At 34.5% G+C, this 14,836-nt stretch overlaps 1 protein-coding gene across 4 annotated transcripts in view; it reads left to right on the forward strand.

Annotated features, from left to right (window-relative positions):
• DTL (denticleless E3 ubiquitin protein ligase homolog) overlaps positions 1–14,836 on the forward strand; it is a 62,096-nt gene continuing 47,260 nt past the window's right edge. For all 4 annotated transcript variants that reach the window (XM_015586254.2, XM_025043891.1, XM_006907705.3 and 1 more), the window contains exons 1-7: positions 1–91; positions 4,750–4,875; positions 5,645–5,743; positions 6,805–6,866; positions 6,951–7,071; positions 13,268–13,333; positions 14,578–14,690. In XM_015586254.2, the coding sequence (XP_015441740.1) occupies positions 40–91; positions 4,750–4,875; positions 5,645–5,743; positions 6,805–6,866; positions 6,951–7,071; positions 13,268–13,333; positions 14,578–14,690 (639 nt within the window). In that variant the 5' untranslated portion in view covers positions 1–39. The remainder of the gene's footprint in view (positions 92–4,749; positions 4,876–5,644; positions 5,744–6,804; positions 6,867–6,950; positions 7,072–13,267; positions 13,334–14,577; positions 14,691–14,836) is intronic.

Consider the following 14,836-nt stretch of genomic DNA (forward strand, 5'->3'; position numbering starts at 1 on the left):
CACGACTTTTCCCTTAGTTAAGCCTTTTCCTCGGCCCAGATGCTCTTCAATTCGGTGCTCCGTCAGCCCCAGTTTGGCGTCCCGAGAAATGGTGAGTAACGGCCCTAACCGCTGCTTGTTGCTGGCGGAATTCGCCTCCCCCAAAACAACACCTCGGACCAAGGCCGACTCCAATTATGTTTTCCAGCCCCCGAGTGAATTCGTGTTAACAAAGATTACTTAAGAAAGTTGCACTTTCATGCCCTCGGAACACTTTTAATCGTCGTCTGGATTTTTAAAATTGCGATGTAGGCAGACGGAAGGAGGAAAGTTAACTTAAATGGCTTCCTTTACGGCTTATGTCTATATTACACTTTAACTGGAAAACGCGTGCATTTTTGCGTCTGTATGTGTGTTCCTCTTTACAGCTATGTGAGATCGAGGACACTCGTATTCACTGATTGATTCATTTGTTGTAGAACCTTAGTGAGCCCTGTTATAGGTACACTAGTGAATCTGACTCGCTGTTAAGGAACTCAGTCAGGCGGAGAAGACAGAACGTCTGCTTCCAGCATGGTCGAAAATTTTTTTTTCTCCCTGATTAATACCGATCCATAAATATTCGAAGTTATAGAGTGAAAAATGCCCATATCCACACACCCCCGGCGATGGCCACTGTTGAATAGATTGAAGTATATTTTTCCAAATGTTTTTCAATACCAGAGGTAGTGTGTATTATTATTTACAGAAATTGTATCAAAATGTTTTGTTTTGTTTTTTATTTTTCACTTTAACCGTGTAGTTTGGGAATATTTCTATGTTAGTATGTAGAAATTCATATTCTCTATCGTTCTCGAGGTTCTTGAAGTTGAAACGTTGGCAGTCAAAATTTTGAGCTTAGGTTTGAGTGTCATCAACATGTAACTTTCTGATAAGTTTCTGAGTTATTACCCAGACTAGGCTCGAATAGAAATAAAATCCCATTCTTTTAAAGATGGTTAGCTCGTCCTTCTCCTTGACATCATGTGGAAAGCCAAAGAAAAGAATCTGAGAAGGGAACTTTTTATATTTAAGGCACAGGTCTAGGAAAAGGTTATTGAAAAGGAGACTGAGTAGTCCTCAACTTCCTGCCCGCAATCCAGAACTTTATACTATCCTTATACCTACTTCCCTCTTAGATATCTTTTTAATTATACTCTAAATACCACTCTTTCTGAGGCCTTACTCGAACAGCTTGTCTATCCTCTGTGTCAGTGGTAATACAGTAGAATGGTTAAGAGCTCTGTCTTTGGAGAGAAAATGCCTGAGTTTTAATTCCAGCTCCATTCCTTACTATTTGTGTGACCTAGGACAAGCAATTTAGCTTCAATTTTATAATACATGTTCTCTAAATTCTCCAGTCTGTCTACTTCTTCTCTCTCATGCACAAGTTCTCATTTGTTGTTATGTATTAGGCTCTGAAATTCATTCATTCTTATATATTTTGCACTGAACTTTATAGGACCATCTTCTTTCCCCTTCTGTGTTGATGTTCCATCCTAGGCCCTTTTTCTCATTCTACCTACTCCCATGGATGATGATAGCCCTAACCAGGGCTTCTTACACACTACCTGCACCCTTCATTTACCTAGACGTTGTATCAGTATCTTCACTCAGGTGGTCAGTCCCACAAGGATCTCAAACTCAAATAGCAAAACCAAACTCACTTTTCCCCAAAACCTTCTACATAACCTACTTTAAGCAATGGTTCCATTCTTTTAAACTAGTCTTTCCAGCCAGAAACCTGAGGGTCATTCTGAATTCTTCCGTTTTCCTCAAGATACACATCTACAAAGTCCCCTTAAAATCTCTCAAATTCGTCCTCTCTATCCCACCAACTTTGCTTCTTCACCATATCTTGGATCTGTTCTGTGCTTACCATTCCATTTCCTTAAGTTGGGCCCTAATACCTTATCTAGAGTGTACCATAAGTCTCCCAAATAGTCTCTTAGTTTCCGTCTCTCCAGTTTCTTTTCCACATTGCTACCAGTTATCTTTCAAAAATGGAAATCTGATTACTCTTCCACGTATTTTTAAATTGGTAGTTAGAAGTTTTTATCGTAAGTTAAATATAAAGGATTTAATTTTTGGCCATATTGTGAAAATTGACATTTTTAAAATAAAAATACTATGTTACTCTTTGAAAATGTATCTAATAGAATGTAAATACCATAGTGATTTGATAACCACATCAGTCATTTTTTTTAAATCTGAACACTTTTAACCTTTAGCTGTTCTACATAGTTGCTTTTTTCCTTGAAATTGTTTCCACTTTATTTCTGCCAACAGAATTTATTCTAATGTAATTTGATTTTAAGCTTGAAAAGTTAAAAAACTTATTCTATCGATCACCCTATCATACTCTAATGTGCAAAAAAAATATGTTTGAATTGATATTGTCTGTGATCGTAAGGGTCTAAGTGTTCAAAGTTCCTCTGGATTGAATTGTTGCAATTATTAGTAGCATGCAATTAATCAAAATAATATAGATGACCAATCTTTGATAAGTAATGATTAAGCAAAAAGTAAATATTTATTGGAAGTATATTTTTTCAAGAGATGGATTTCGGTGTTTATGATGCCTTTATTAAAAGAAAGTATCCAACTGTCTCTCATTTGGGGTCCCAGAAGTTTTTATACCTTGGGTCAATGCAGGTATAAGATTAGGGGATGGAAATACCTTTCTTTTGACAGTGGAGGGAAGACAGTGATGAAGGGAGAGGAGAAAAAGAGCCTCAACCTTTTTAGGCAGATCAGTTTTTAGAACTATACATGGAATTTGAATATCAGAAAATTGATTCTCTGAAAATTTATGTCCTCAGATACTCCTTGAAAAATCTGCATGTAATCTTAAATTGTGCATCGAGTAAACAATAGGCTTTCCAAATGAGTTGTGAGAGGGAGCACTGCAAGTTCATGTTGGAAACAGCATAGCACAGTGAAGATCTAAAAATAATTTAAGGGGCTAGTCCAAGTAGTGTGTGTTGTGGGAAGTGCAGAAATGGAAGGGACTAGCTACTAAGTCACCTTAGAACCATTTGTAAGTATTTGGATATTCGTCTACAGGTGATAAGGCAGAGTTGAGGAGGTCGCTGTTTAATAGTAAAGGATTAAGTACCCATGGCATATCATCTTCTGTTCCACCTAATTTTTTCAGGATTCAGTTCTTTTGAATTCATGTGTTGAAGACATTAGGTTTGTGTTTTCTTTTAATCCCAAACCTCAAGTGTCCTTATATATATATAACTTTAGAACAGAGGCTTTTGTTTTTAAATTCGTTCTGTGGATAGGTGGTTTGTTTGTTTTTTTTTTTAAATTCTGCAACATAATTATTGTATTCTTTTAGTGGTCTTTAATGGCTTATTTATGATATCTGATCCTGAGGTCATACCTCCAGGAATAATTACTAAATTGATTTTATTCGCCACCTTCGTACTGATTCCTTCAGGTTATCTCTTTGAATATCTGAGATTATGTCAAGTTAAGATGTCTTCTCCAAACTATTTTTTGTGAAAAGTGAAAATTGAAAGTACCCTAAAACGGGAGAGTTTGTTAGTCAGCTCTCAATAGATTATAACTTCATTATTTCCTCGTATGCTTAATAAACATTTGGTTCACAATAACTATTTATTGAATCAGTGTTCCTTTTAAATATTTAAAATGTTTTGGCCCATATATGAAAATGATAAATCTTTGAAGATAGTTTACTATTTAGACCATAGTGCACATTAGGTATCCAAAAAATAAACTTTCCCTCCACCCTGAATTTTTTCCTCTCTCTTATGTGTTTAATGAAAACTTACTTATTTCTCAAGACTTATGTTTGATTTCACCTCTTCTAAAGACTTCCCCGACCCGACTAGTACGAGCCAGAGCTAACTGATTGTACTCTAGGGGTATGTACATAATGCTTTACTTTAAAATTGCTTTATGACCCCCAAAAATAAACTTTCCCTCCACCCTGAATTTTTTCCTCTCTCTTATGTGTTTAATGAAAACTTACTTATTTCTCAAGACTTATGTTTGATTTCACCTCTTCTAAAGACTTCCCCGACCCGACTAGTACGAGCCAGAGCTAACTGATTGTACTCTAGGGGTATGTACATAATGCTTTACTTTAAAATTGCTTTAATATACTTTAAGATAGATGACATTTTGCTATTAACATTTTAGACTCCTAGAATTTCTGCACTAGAAAGGAAAAAGGAAGTGAAGTTATTGTGAATATGTTAGTGGCTACAGAAGGCACATCGACTGACATATATTATTTCCTTTAACTCTATGACCATTAGATTATGTATGATGTTGCTGGTAACTTAAGAGTTTGCAGTAATGCTACTTTAGAAACTCTCAGAATGTAAAATTTTAATCGAGAATGGCAGTTTTAATGGTTATGGTTGTCGCCAAAAGGTGGGGGAAGAGGTAAGATCTTTTTAAATATGCAAAGACCACTTGTTTCTTGCAATCTTAAATGTACTAGCAAGAGTCTCCATTTATGTGGTAAATCCAGAGCTATACCTCACCAGAATTTGGGTGTGCTCTTTGATTTCTTCCTTTAGGAAGATAACTTAGGAAAATACCAGAAACTATATTCTAGAGGACCACAGATATGAGTGGATCTAAATTAAGTATATAAAACTCTTTAAAACAAATATTTGCCTCTGCATTTGTTAAAAGTACTGAAATGTTATGATATATTGGAATTCTATAAGGAATTGTGTCTTATTTTAGGATGGTCTTCACAATACCCTCTACAGTCCCTTCTAACTGGTTATCAGTGCAATTCTAATGATGAGCACACTTCTTATGGAGAAACAGGAGTCCCAGTTCCTCCTTTTGGATGCACCTTCTCTTCTGGTAAGAGAATACTATCTAGCTAAACTTGGTCAGAAATAATCTATTTGACACTTAGAGGAAAAATATTTAGGGGTGTCTTTCGGGAAGAGGGGAGTTAGATAGATGGAAGAGTTTTTCTAATAACTGTTCTTCCTGATTTATGAAATAGTTTTCTTAATCTCTCTGCATAATTATGTATTTCCTCTAAAGCATAGGACCATTATAGCACTTTTTTTTTTTTTTTTTTAACTTGTATAGGAAAGGATTGCAAAGGTTCAGCCATCAGGAAAGCTATTTTGCTCGGTGGATACCCCTTTTGATCTGATCAGTTTGGCTTTTCTGTAATGCATTGGGGGACATCTGAGCAGAACTTGTTACCACTGTTAATATTTTAAGAGAGGAAAAGTAAAAGATTGTGAAAAGGGAATTTTAAATTAATAGACACAGCCTGCCGGTGGCCTGTATCATATGCATTTATTTGCCATACCACTCTGATTTAAGTACCGCCCTTGATTCACCCCTTCTTTAAATAAGAAAATAATTTTGATGGCTTTGAGTCATTTACTAAATTACATAATAGGAAAATTTTAAGCAATTTTTAATTCAAATTACCTCTCTACCATATCAGATGCCATTTGGGTAGAATCATCTCTCTTCAAACAGAGTTTTTGTGTTTACCTTATAGCTTTCAATTAATCTATATTGTTTTATTTTTATATCTTTATAGTCAGCTCTAAACTTTTTGTGTTACTTTTTATACATTCTGTATTCTATTCTTTGTCTTGTTTAGCTCCCAATATGAAGCATATACTAGCAGTTGCCAATGAAGAAGGCTTCGTTAGGTTATATAACACAGAATCACAAACCTATAGAAAAAAGTGTGTCAAAGGTAAGTCTAGGTCTAAAAATTTTGTTTTAACATTATTTTTAATTCATAAAGCTTCAAGTAAATTATTTGAATACAACATTCCCAATTATAGTCACTTCTGATTAGGTCTGTTTAAGGACAGGCTAAAAGTAAATGGTAGACTGCCTTTCTGTCAATAAATGTTGTAACTATGGCGATGCCTTTACTGGAAGTTAAGAAAAATACATTTTAGGATAAAAACAGTTCTTCTTTTAAAAAGATTAAATCTTTTACATTTAATGGGGTTGGAAGAAACATAGCTTTAAAATATTTTTATTGACCAAGCATCTTCTGTATATAAAACAAAGTTCTGACCTTAAGAAGCTAATAATGTGAAACTAGTAAGTCAAGCGTTGAGATATCTAAGATAAAAATAAGATTATAAATGATGTAGGAGTACAAAGAAGATGCCACAGGAGTCAAAGAGAAAGCTCTCATGCACTAAAGAAAGGGTGGGAAATTTTTCATGATGGAAACAATGTTTGAATTGGATTGTGGTATATAGACCAATGGAGATGGAATAGGATGCTCTAGGTGGAGGGAAGAGCATTAGCAAAGGCCTAGACTAGAAATCAGAAAGAATAGGATATAATAAGGAAATAGGGAGTAATCCACTTTGGTAGGAATAGGATATATGGAGAACAGTGAGAAGTAAGCCCTGAGACAGAGATAAAGGACAAAGCCAAAGCACACAGAACCTTGAGTGTCAAACTAAAGTACTTTAGACTCCATTCAGAAAGCATGATGAAGATTTTTGAACTGTAAAATATTTCAGAAAGATTTCACTTTAGAGAATATATTACTAATCACCTCATGAAAAAGAATTTGATATCAAATAGTCATTCTATATAGTAATGAATGGAATATTCTGTATTATGTCACTCTTTAAGTCTTCCTTTTCCATTATAATACTCTATGGCTCATGGACCATAGGGTGCTGACCACTGGTCTTTTCAGTATAGCTTTCCAAAGCATTTGAACTTTTGATAAGACTAGCACAGAACATAGTCTAGACATTTTACATTCACATTTTCTTTGTTTAGAATGGATGGCGCACTGGAATGCTGTCTTTGACCTGGCCTGGGTCCCTGGTGAACTTAAACTTGTAAGTGACTTTCATTTTATTGGGATCTGAGTAAATACTAGTAAAGAGTTGTTTTATTAAGTTGTGATAACTTGTTTTTTAAAGGTTACAGCAGCAGGTGATCAATCAGCCAAATTTTGGGATGTCAAAGCTGGTGAGCTGCTTGGAACATGCAAAGGTCATCAGTGTAGCCTCAAGTCAGTTGCCTTTTCTAAGTTTGAGAAAGGTAGGTTTTACCTATGATCTTTCATCACCTTAACCTCCTTTATGATGGGGTAATAAACTGCAATTGTTTCCTTCCTTTCTCCTATCAAAGTTGCTACTTTACCTACATAGATGGTAGAGATTCTAATATGACCCAAAACCTGAATAAAATTAAATTAGGTTTTAGTCTTACTCTTATGGTCAATATTTCCAGATTGTCCCCTAAAGTCAGAAAAAGGTAACTTTTTTCTATACTCTTGCAGATAACATAAAAATTTATTAACAATCTCAATACCTCTGTTCAATTTTGAGTGTCCTTTGAAGTCTAACCCCTACCCTGTATTAGACACTGATTAGCTCTATTTGTAAAATAGTTACTTTACTTGTAAAAACTTAAATAGGATGTGAGACTGGAGTGGCAAACCTGATAAACTGGACATAATTCTTTTCTTAAAAATTTACCATGTAATTACTTTATATGATTCAATTCCCTGATATGTTTTCAACTAATATTAACTCAAAATTGATTTTTCTATGTTTATTTTACTATTATAATGGAGAAAGAAGATTTAGAGAGTGATTTAATACAGAACAGTACTGTAGTAAGGGAAAAACTTAGCAAAGATGTTGAGCTCTTCATTTTTGGTTGGTTTTCTCCATTTATTTCTCACTAATTTTTTTACAAATAGACCCATATACTTTCATATCAAAAAAGTGGCTGAATTAATCTGACTTTAATCTCAGAATAATAGAGACAAACACTACAATCTCCTTTATCATTAAAAAAATACTCTTACTTGAGCACCCAGGAATATTAAACTGAGATGTTGAGCTGTTCAAACTCAGAAAAAGGTCAGTTTTAGTCTACTGAGGTTGCTGTTGAGACTGAAACCTTGAAAAGGAAAGATATGGCATAGTTTTTTTTAATCTCTGCATAACTTTTTATGAACATGTCTATTGTATAAAGTTAGGTATGCTTGGTTCTAGTTGCTACACTCCTGTGTCAGAATTTATTTTGAGTTTATAAAAATAATTTAAGATCAAGAAAAGTTACTTACTAAAGATAAATTTATTTAAAGGTTAATTGAAAAGGGAACCATCATATAATTTGGTTTCTTTGTTTGATTTTTAAAACTATGCTAATGTGATCTAGTAGAAAAAAACACTGAGTCAGAAATTGGGGAAGGTGGTTTTTATCAGGGTTCCCAGCAGTCCACAGGTGCTGTAATGTGAATTTGTCTGGTTTGACACTGCCCCCAGGGATACATAGTTTGGTTAATAAAACACAGATTAGATTTTAGCCTCTTACTACCTCAGCCAAGTGTCCTTGTGGGGGGCACACTTTTACAACCATATAAGAAACTATGTGTTTTATTCTGGTTTCTGCCTCTAAACTCTTGAGCAAAGTCATTTTTATCTCCCTGAACCTTCATTTCTTAACTTAATGAGGTTAATACGTATTCAACTTAACAAAAATATTGTGAGCATAAAAATGAGGTGAGATGTGAATGCATTAAAAAAAAAACAACTGAGGACCATATAAATACTCAGCGGTTTCTTTTGCAGATAGCATGGTAGAAAAGATCATTGATCCAGTTCTTTCAGCCTTACAGGATACAGCCCGGGCAGGATACAAAAAATCATACTAATGACATTTATCTTTCCTAATATCTTCCCCGGAAAGTAAGGAAAATTGACAGAAAGATATGTGTTTTGTGTGGCAAAAGGGGTGCTAGAACTCCTTTTTTGGATAATTTGAAATGATTATAAGCGTACTTCTGTTTCTCTTCCTACAAACCTACCTTCAAATTTGCACTTACTTTCTCATTCTTTATTCCCCAGTGTAAGGCCAGTCCTTCCTAGGCTACGGGTTCTCAACCCTGACTGCACATAGTCACCTGGGAAGGTTTTTTTAAAATAAAATATCAATTAAATATGAATCTCTGGGAGATGACCCAGGCATCTACTATTTTTTTTAATTACAGTTGACATTTAATATTATTTTATATTAGTTTCAGGTATACAGCATAGTGGTTAGACATTTATATAATTTACAGTGCTCCTCCCGAAACATCTAGTATCTCCTTTGCACCGTACATAGTTATTACAATATTATTGACTATATTCCCAGTGCTGTACTTTACATCCCCATGACTGTTTTCTAATTACTAATTTGTACTTAATCACTTCATCTTTTTCACCCAGCCCCCCAACCCCTCTCGCTATGAGTCTCTTTCTGTTTTATTCATTTATTTTGTTCTTTAGATTCCACATGTAAGTGATCACTTATATGTGACATCTATTTTTTTAAGGGACTTTCCTCAAGGAATTCTAATGTGCAGCTAAGGCTGAGAGACATTCTTGATCCTCTGTAAGAACTTACATCCCAGAGCTCCTATATCTTCAAGCTTTCTCTCTTATTGGCTCCTTTTCCACAGGAAAAACTCAAGCTTATCTGTGGCCTGTCCCAAAAAACATCTTAACCTTGTGTTCTCCTTTAGCTATCATTCTTTCTTATTTCCTATACATACCTTCTTTCTTAAGGGTAATTGAAAGTTCTTTTCTTCTTTGGAATCTGATACCATTCCCTCTGGTTCTCATTCTTTCTATTTATTCCTTCATAATTGCTTTTGTGAACTTCACTTCTTAATTTAAAGTGTTAGCATGACCCAAGATTTGGTGTTTGCTCTTCTTTTCCTCTGTCTATACCTTCTCCCTGGACAGTTCGATCTATTCCAATTTTGCTTTTTGTTTTTTGTTCTAGTTGTATTGAACCAGATTATATTTCCAACCTTAACCTCTCCTTCAAACACTTCAAATTCAACATATCAAAAACTGAACTCATGATTTCCCTCTTGTAACACCATCTTTCCCCTGTCCTCTGATATCATTTCCTTTCAGCCTAAAAAACTTGCCTTAATATTTCTTGCAGTGTGAATCTGGTTGTAACAAATCTCCTTTGTTTTTCATTTATCTGAAAATGTCTTTATCTTCATTCTTCAAGGACATTTTTGTTGTATATAAAATTCTGGGTTGACACTTTTTTTTTCATTTCATTACTTGAAGCTGTTGTTCTACCTTCTTTCATCATTTCTGTTGAAAACTTTGTGGCCATTCAAGTCATTTCCCTATGTGTATTGTGCTGTTTTTCCTGACTTCTTTCAAGATTTTCTCTCTTTTTGGTTTTCAGCAGTTTGGCTATGATATATCTACACGTTTCCCTTCAAAGTTATCCTGTTTGAGGCATGCTGAGCTTTTGTATGTAAATTTACAAATGTGTTTCACAGAATTTGGAATGTTTCCCGCTGTTATTTCTAAAATATTTTCCTGCCCAATTTTCTTTCCTCTCATATATTAGACTTTTCGAAATTGTCCCATAAATCCTTGAAGCTTTGTTCATTTTTTTCAATTTTCTTCAATTTAAGATATAATTAACATACCATAAAATTTACCCATTAAAATGTACATTTTAATGATTTTTAATTTACATATAGAGTTGTGCAACCATCACCACAATCTAAGTTTAGAACATTTATATCAACCCCCAAAGAAACCAGAACCTATTAGCAGTACTTGCCATCTACCTCCTAGCCCTACACAATCTAAACTACTTTCTGACTCTGGATTTGCCTCTTCTGCATATTGATGTAAATGGAACCATACAGTATGTGGGCTTTTGTAACTGGCTTCCTTTACTTAGTGTATTCATTCTTATTTTTCTGTTTTCTTCAAATTGAATGATTTCAATTATCTTAAAGTTTACTGACTTTCCCTCTGTTCTCTCCATTCTGCTCTTAAGCTTTTCCAGTGAATTTTGCTGTTTCAGAAATTGCTTTTTTTCAGTTCTAAAATTTCCATTTGTTTTTGATAAAATCTGTTTCTCTGCTGAGATTTCTTATCTCTTCATTGACTATGAATGTCTATTTCTTTACTTGACATAGTTATAGGTGTTTTACAACCTTATCTGATAAATCAACGTTTGAGTTATTTCAAGGTTGGCCCCTGTTGATTTCTTTTCCTTTGAGAAACTCCTGGCTCTTTATATGTCAGGTAATTTAAGTTATACCTTGGGCATTGTGAATAGTATGTTGGACTCTGGGTTCTGTTATATCAGTCAGAAAAGAGTTGATGTTTTTGTTTTAATAGGTAATTAACTGAGACTCAAATTGAATACTGTTAGACCTATAGGAGGGCAGTGAGTTGGATCTCAATTCAATTCTATAATTTAAGCCTTAGTTGCAAGCTACTTTTGGTTTTCCCTTGAATCCATGATTCAGGGTCAGCCAGAGACTTGCTTTGAGGTTTTTTTTTTTTTAATAAATTTATTTATTTAAATTAGTTTCAAGTATACAGTACATTGGTTAGACATCTATATTGTTCATAAAATGATCGCCCCAATTGCTCCCTCCCTCCTCTGGCCTCCACTTAGCCATCATATTAATACTAACTGCATTCTCTCTGCCATGCTCCCTATCCCCATGCCCAACTATCAACTACTAATTAGTACTTCTTTAACTCTTCACCCCATTCTCCCAGCCCCCTAAACCCAGTCCTCCCCTCTGTCCATCACCAAATTGTCCTCTATATTTATGCATCTGTTTTTGATTAGTTTGTTCTTTTTGTTCATTAGATACCGCATATAAGTAAAATCATATGGTATTTATTTTTCTCTGTCTGACTTATTTCACTCAGCATAATAACCTCTAGGTCCATCCATGTCGTTGCAAATGGTAGGATTTCGTTTTTTTTAATGGCTGAGTACTGTTCCGTTGTATATATGAACCATAATTTCTTTAATCATTTGTTGATGGGCATTTAGGTTGCTTCCATATTTTGGCTATTGTAAATTGTGCTGCCGTGAATATTGGAGTGCATAGATCTTTACGAATTATCGTTTTGGTTTTCTTTGGATAAACACCCAGCCGTGCAATTGCTGGGTCAAAAGGTATATCCCTTTTTAATTTTTTGAGAAACCTCCATACTGTTTTCCATAGCAGCTATACTAATTTGCAATCCCACCAACAATGTATAAGGGTTCCCTTTTCTCCACATCCTCGCCAACACTAGTTGTTTTTGAGTTTTTGATGATAGCCGTTCTGACAGTTGTGAGATGATATCTCATTGTGGTTTTAATTTGCATTTCTCTGATGATTAGTGACCTTGGACTTGCTCTGAGTTTAAACAGAGAGTTAGGGTTTCCCTTTCTCTGGCTCTCTCCAGGGTTATCCCCTCACTCTGGAAGCTCTTGTTGCCCCATGTCTCCTTTTCTTAGTTCCTCTGGATTGAAAGATGGCACATTTTTCTATTGGCATTTTAGCTGCCTGGTACTAATGCTGCAACTGTGGCTGCCCTTGAGATAAAACCACAAAAGATGAGTCATTTACCCCAAGCCAATCACATGCTTCAGGTATCGACTCTCCTCCAAAAATTTCATATTTTTCTTTAATCTCTATTGAGCCTTCAGGTAGTTTTTATATTTTTTCCAGAGTGCACAACTAATGCAGGTAGTTTGGTTTGGTAAGTATTTACTCTTCCACACAGGAAGCAAAGTTGTTTTGGTTTAATTTTAAAGGATAGAAAGAACATTGTAGATAAATTGAAGTTCTCCTATGTTTCCTTCTGCAATCCCATTGCTCTCCTTCTATCCCCAGAGACAACCCCTTTCACAAATTTTGTTCATATTTTTTACTGAAACAGTATAGCTTGGAGGTTTGGAGTATGGGCTCTGGATTCATCCTGCCAAAAATAACTTTAAATGTACTTATCTTCTCTGTGCCTTAGTTCTCTCATCCGTAAAATGGGGATAATAATACCTACCTAAAGGGTTGATATCAAAGATTGAGATAATTTATGTAAAGCACTTAGGATAGTATCTAGCACTTAGTAAGCACTCAGTATATTTTGGTCATTGCTTGTTTACGATTACTCTTACTATAACTTTACTATATCTATATAATATTTTATGTGGTTTTAAGAAAATTTACACACAGAAGAGTATATTTAAAGCTTTTGTTCAACATAAGTATTTTGAGTTCTTTATAATTCTTTCCCTTCACAGCTCTGTTTTCTCTTTTATGTTTTTGAGCCATATACTTTTTTATTTTTAATCTTCGGTGCCAATTGTAGAAACTAGCATATAAAAGACAGTCTGGGAAACTTAAATCGAAGTGTGTCATTGATGAGTTTTGTTAACTTTTTGGTAAACTGTTTCTCCACAGCTGTCTTCTGTACAGGTGGAAGAGATGGCAATATTATGGTCTGGGACACCAGGTGCAACAAAAAAGGTAGTCTAGTTCCATTTCATTTTTTTTTAATAGTGACATTGGTTAACTAAATCCAGTAAGTTTCAGGTTCCATTTCAATTTTGATAAATGTTGACTGTCCCCATACTTAATTATTTTGAATGAAAGGTTTATTGATTTTACCTAATAACTACCAGGGTGGCACATGTTCTTAATCTTCCATTTCTGCTTATTATTCTAATTCTAGGATCTAAGTGATTGTTGCAGGTATTACCCTCTATATTTACCTCATTTTGTCTTCTGAACTATGGTGCTGTTTACCTAATTTATTGATGGAATTAAAATTATTAATACATGGGCTCACTGGTAAATGATCTTTTATTTTAATTAGGTTTTTTGGCTTTAAAAGAATTGGATTAGATTAAATATGATTGTGCTTGCATTGCCCAGTGATGCCGTTAAGCAGAAATCAGTGATCATATCCATGCTTAATTCTTTTTTTAAAAAAAATTATTTTTCAACAGACTTTTTTAAGTGGTTTTAGATACACAGCAAAATTGAACAGAAAGTACAGCGTTCTCTGTCCCCACACAATCTCTCCCTCTGTCAACATCCCACACCAGAATTAGACATTTGTTAATAGCTGATGAACATATACTGACATATCACTGTTACTCAAGGTCTGTTTATACTTTACATTAGAGTTCACTCTTGGTTTTGATAAGTGAATAATATATATCTATTATAGTATACAAGATAGTTTCACTGCTCTAAATATACTCTGTGCTCGGCCTGTTTATCCTGCCCCCTCCATCCCCTAGCAATCACTTATGTTTTACTGTCTCCATGTTTTTTGCCTTTCTCTGAATGTCATATGATTAGAATCTTAGAGTACGTAGCCTTTTCAGATTGGCTTGTCTTACTTAGTAATATGTATTTAAGGTTCCTCCATATCTTTTCTTGGCTTGGTAGCTCATTTCTTTGAATAATAAATATGTCATTGTCTGGACACACCACATTCATACATTCACTTACTAAATGACATCTTGGTTGCTTCCAAGTTTTGGCAATTATGAATAAAACTGCTATAAATATCCATGTACTTATTTCCTTTTTATACATTATAATCTCATCATAAGAGATGTAGTGCAGTAGCTTTGCTGGCTTCTAATTTCACTAATCTAATAAAGGATAATTAATTTTTGAAATCTTACGTATAAATGTTATGTTCAGCATAGGAGTAAAGTTCTGAATCCTAAATCAGTAATCTCTGGAATATCTTTCAGATGGATTTTACAGGCAAGTGAATCAAATCAGTGGAGCTCATAATACCTTAGACAAGCAAACCCCTTCGAAGCCTAAGAAGAAACAAAATTCGAAAGGACTTGCTCCTTCTGTGGTAAAGTGTTATAATTGTATACATGCGTATAGATCTTAGTAGTGGGATAGAATCTGATTTTAGGGAATTTATTGGGCATAAATTAGGAGCTATAGATTAAGTGAATGAGAATCTTCATTTCCTCTTGATATCAGTGGGTTTATTGC

This window comes from Pteropus alecto, unplaced genomic scaffold (genome assembly GCF_000325575.1).
Source record: "Pteropus alecto unplaced genomic scaffold, ASM32557v1 scaffold101, whole genome shotgun sequence".
NCBI classification, from domain to species: Eukaryota; Metazoa; Chordata; class Mammalia; order Chiroptera; family Pteropodidae; genus Pteropus; species Pteropus alecto.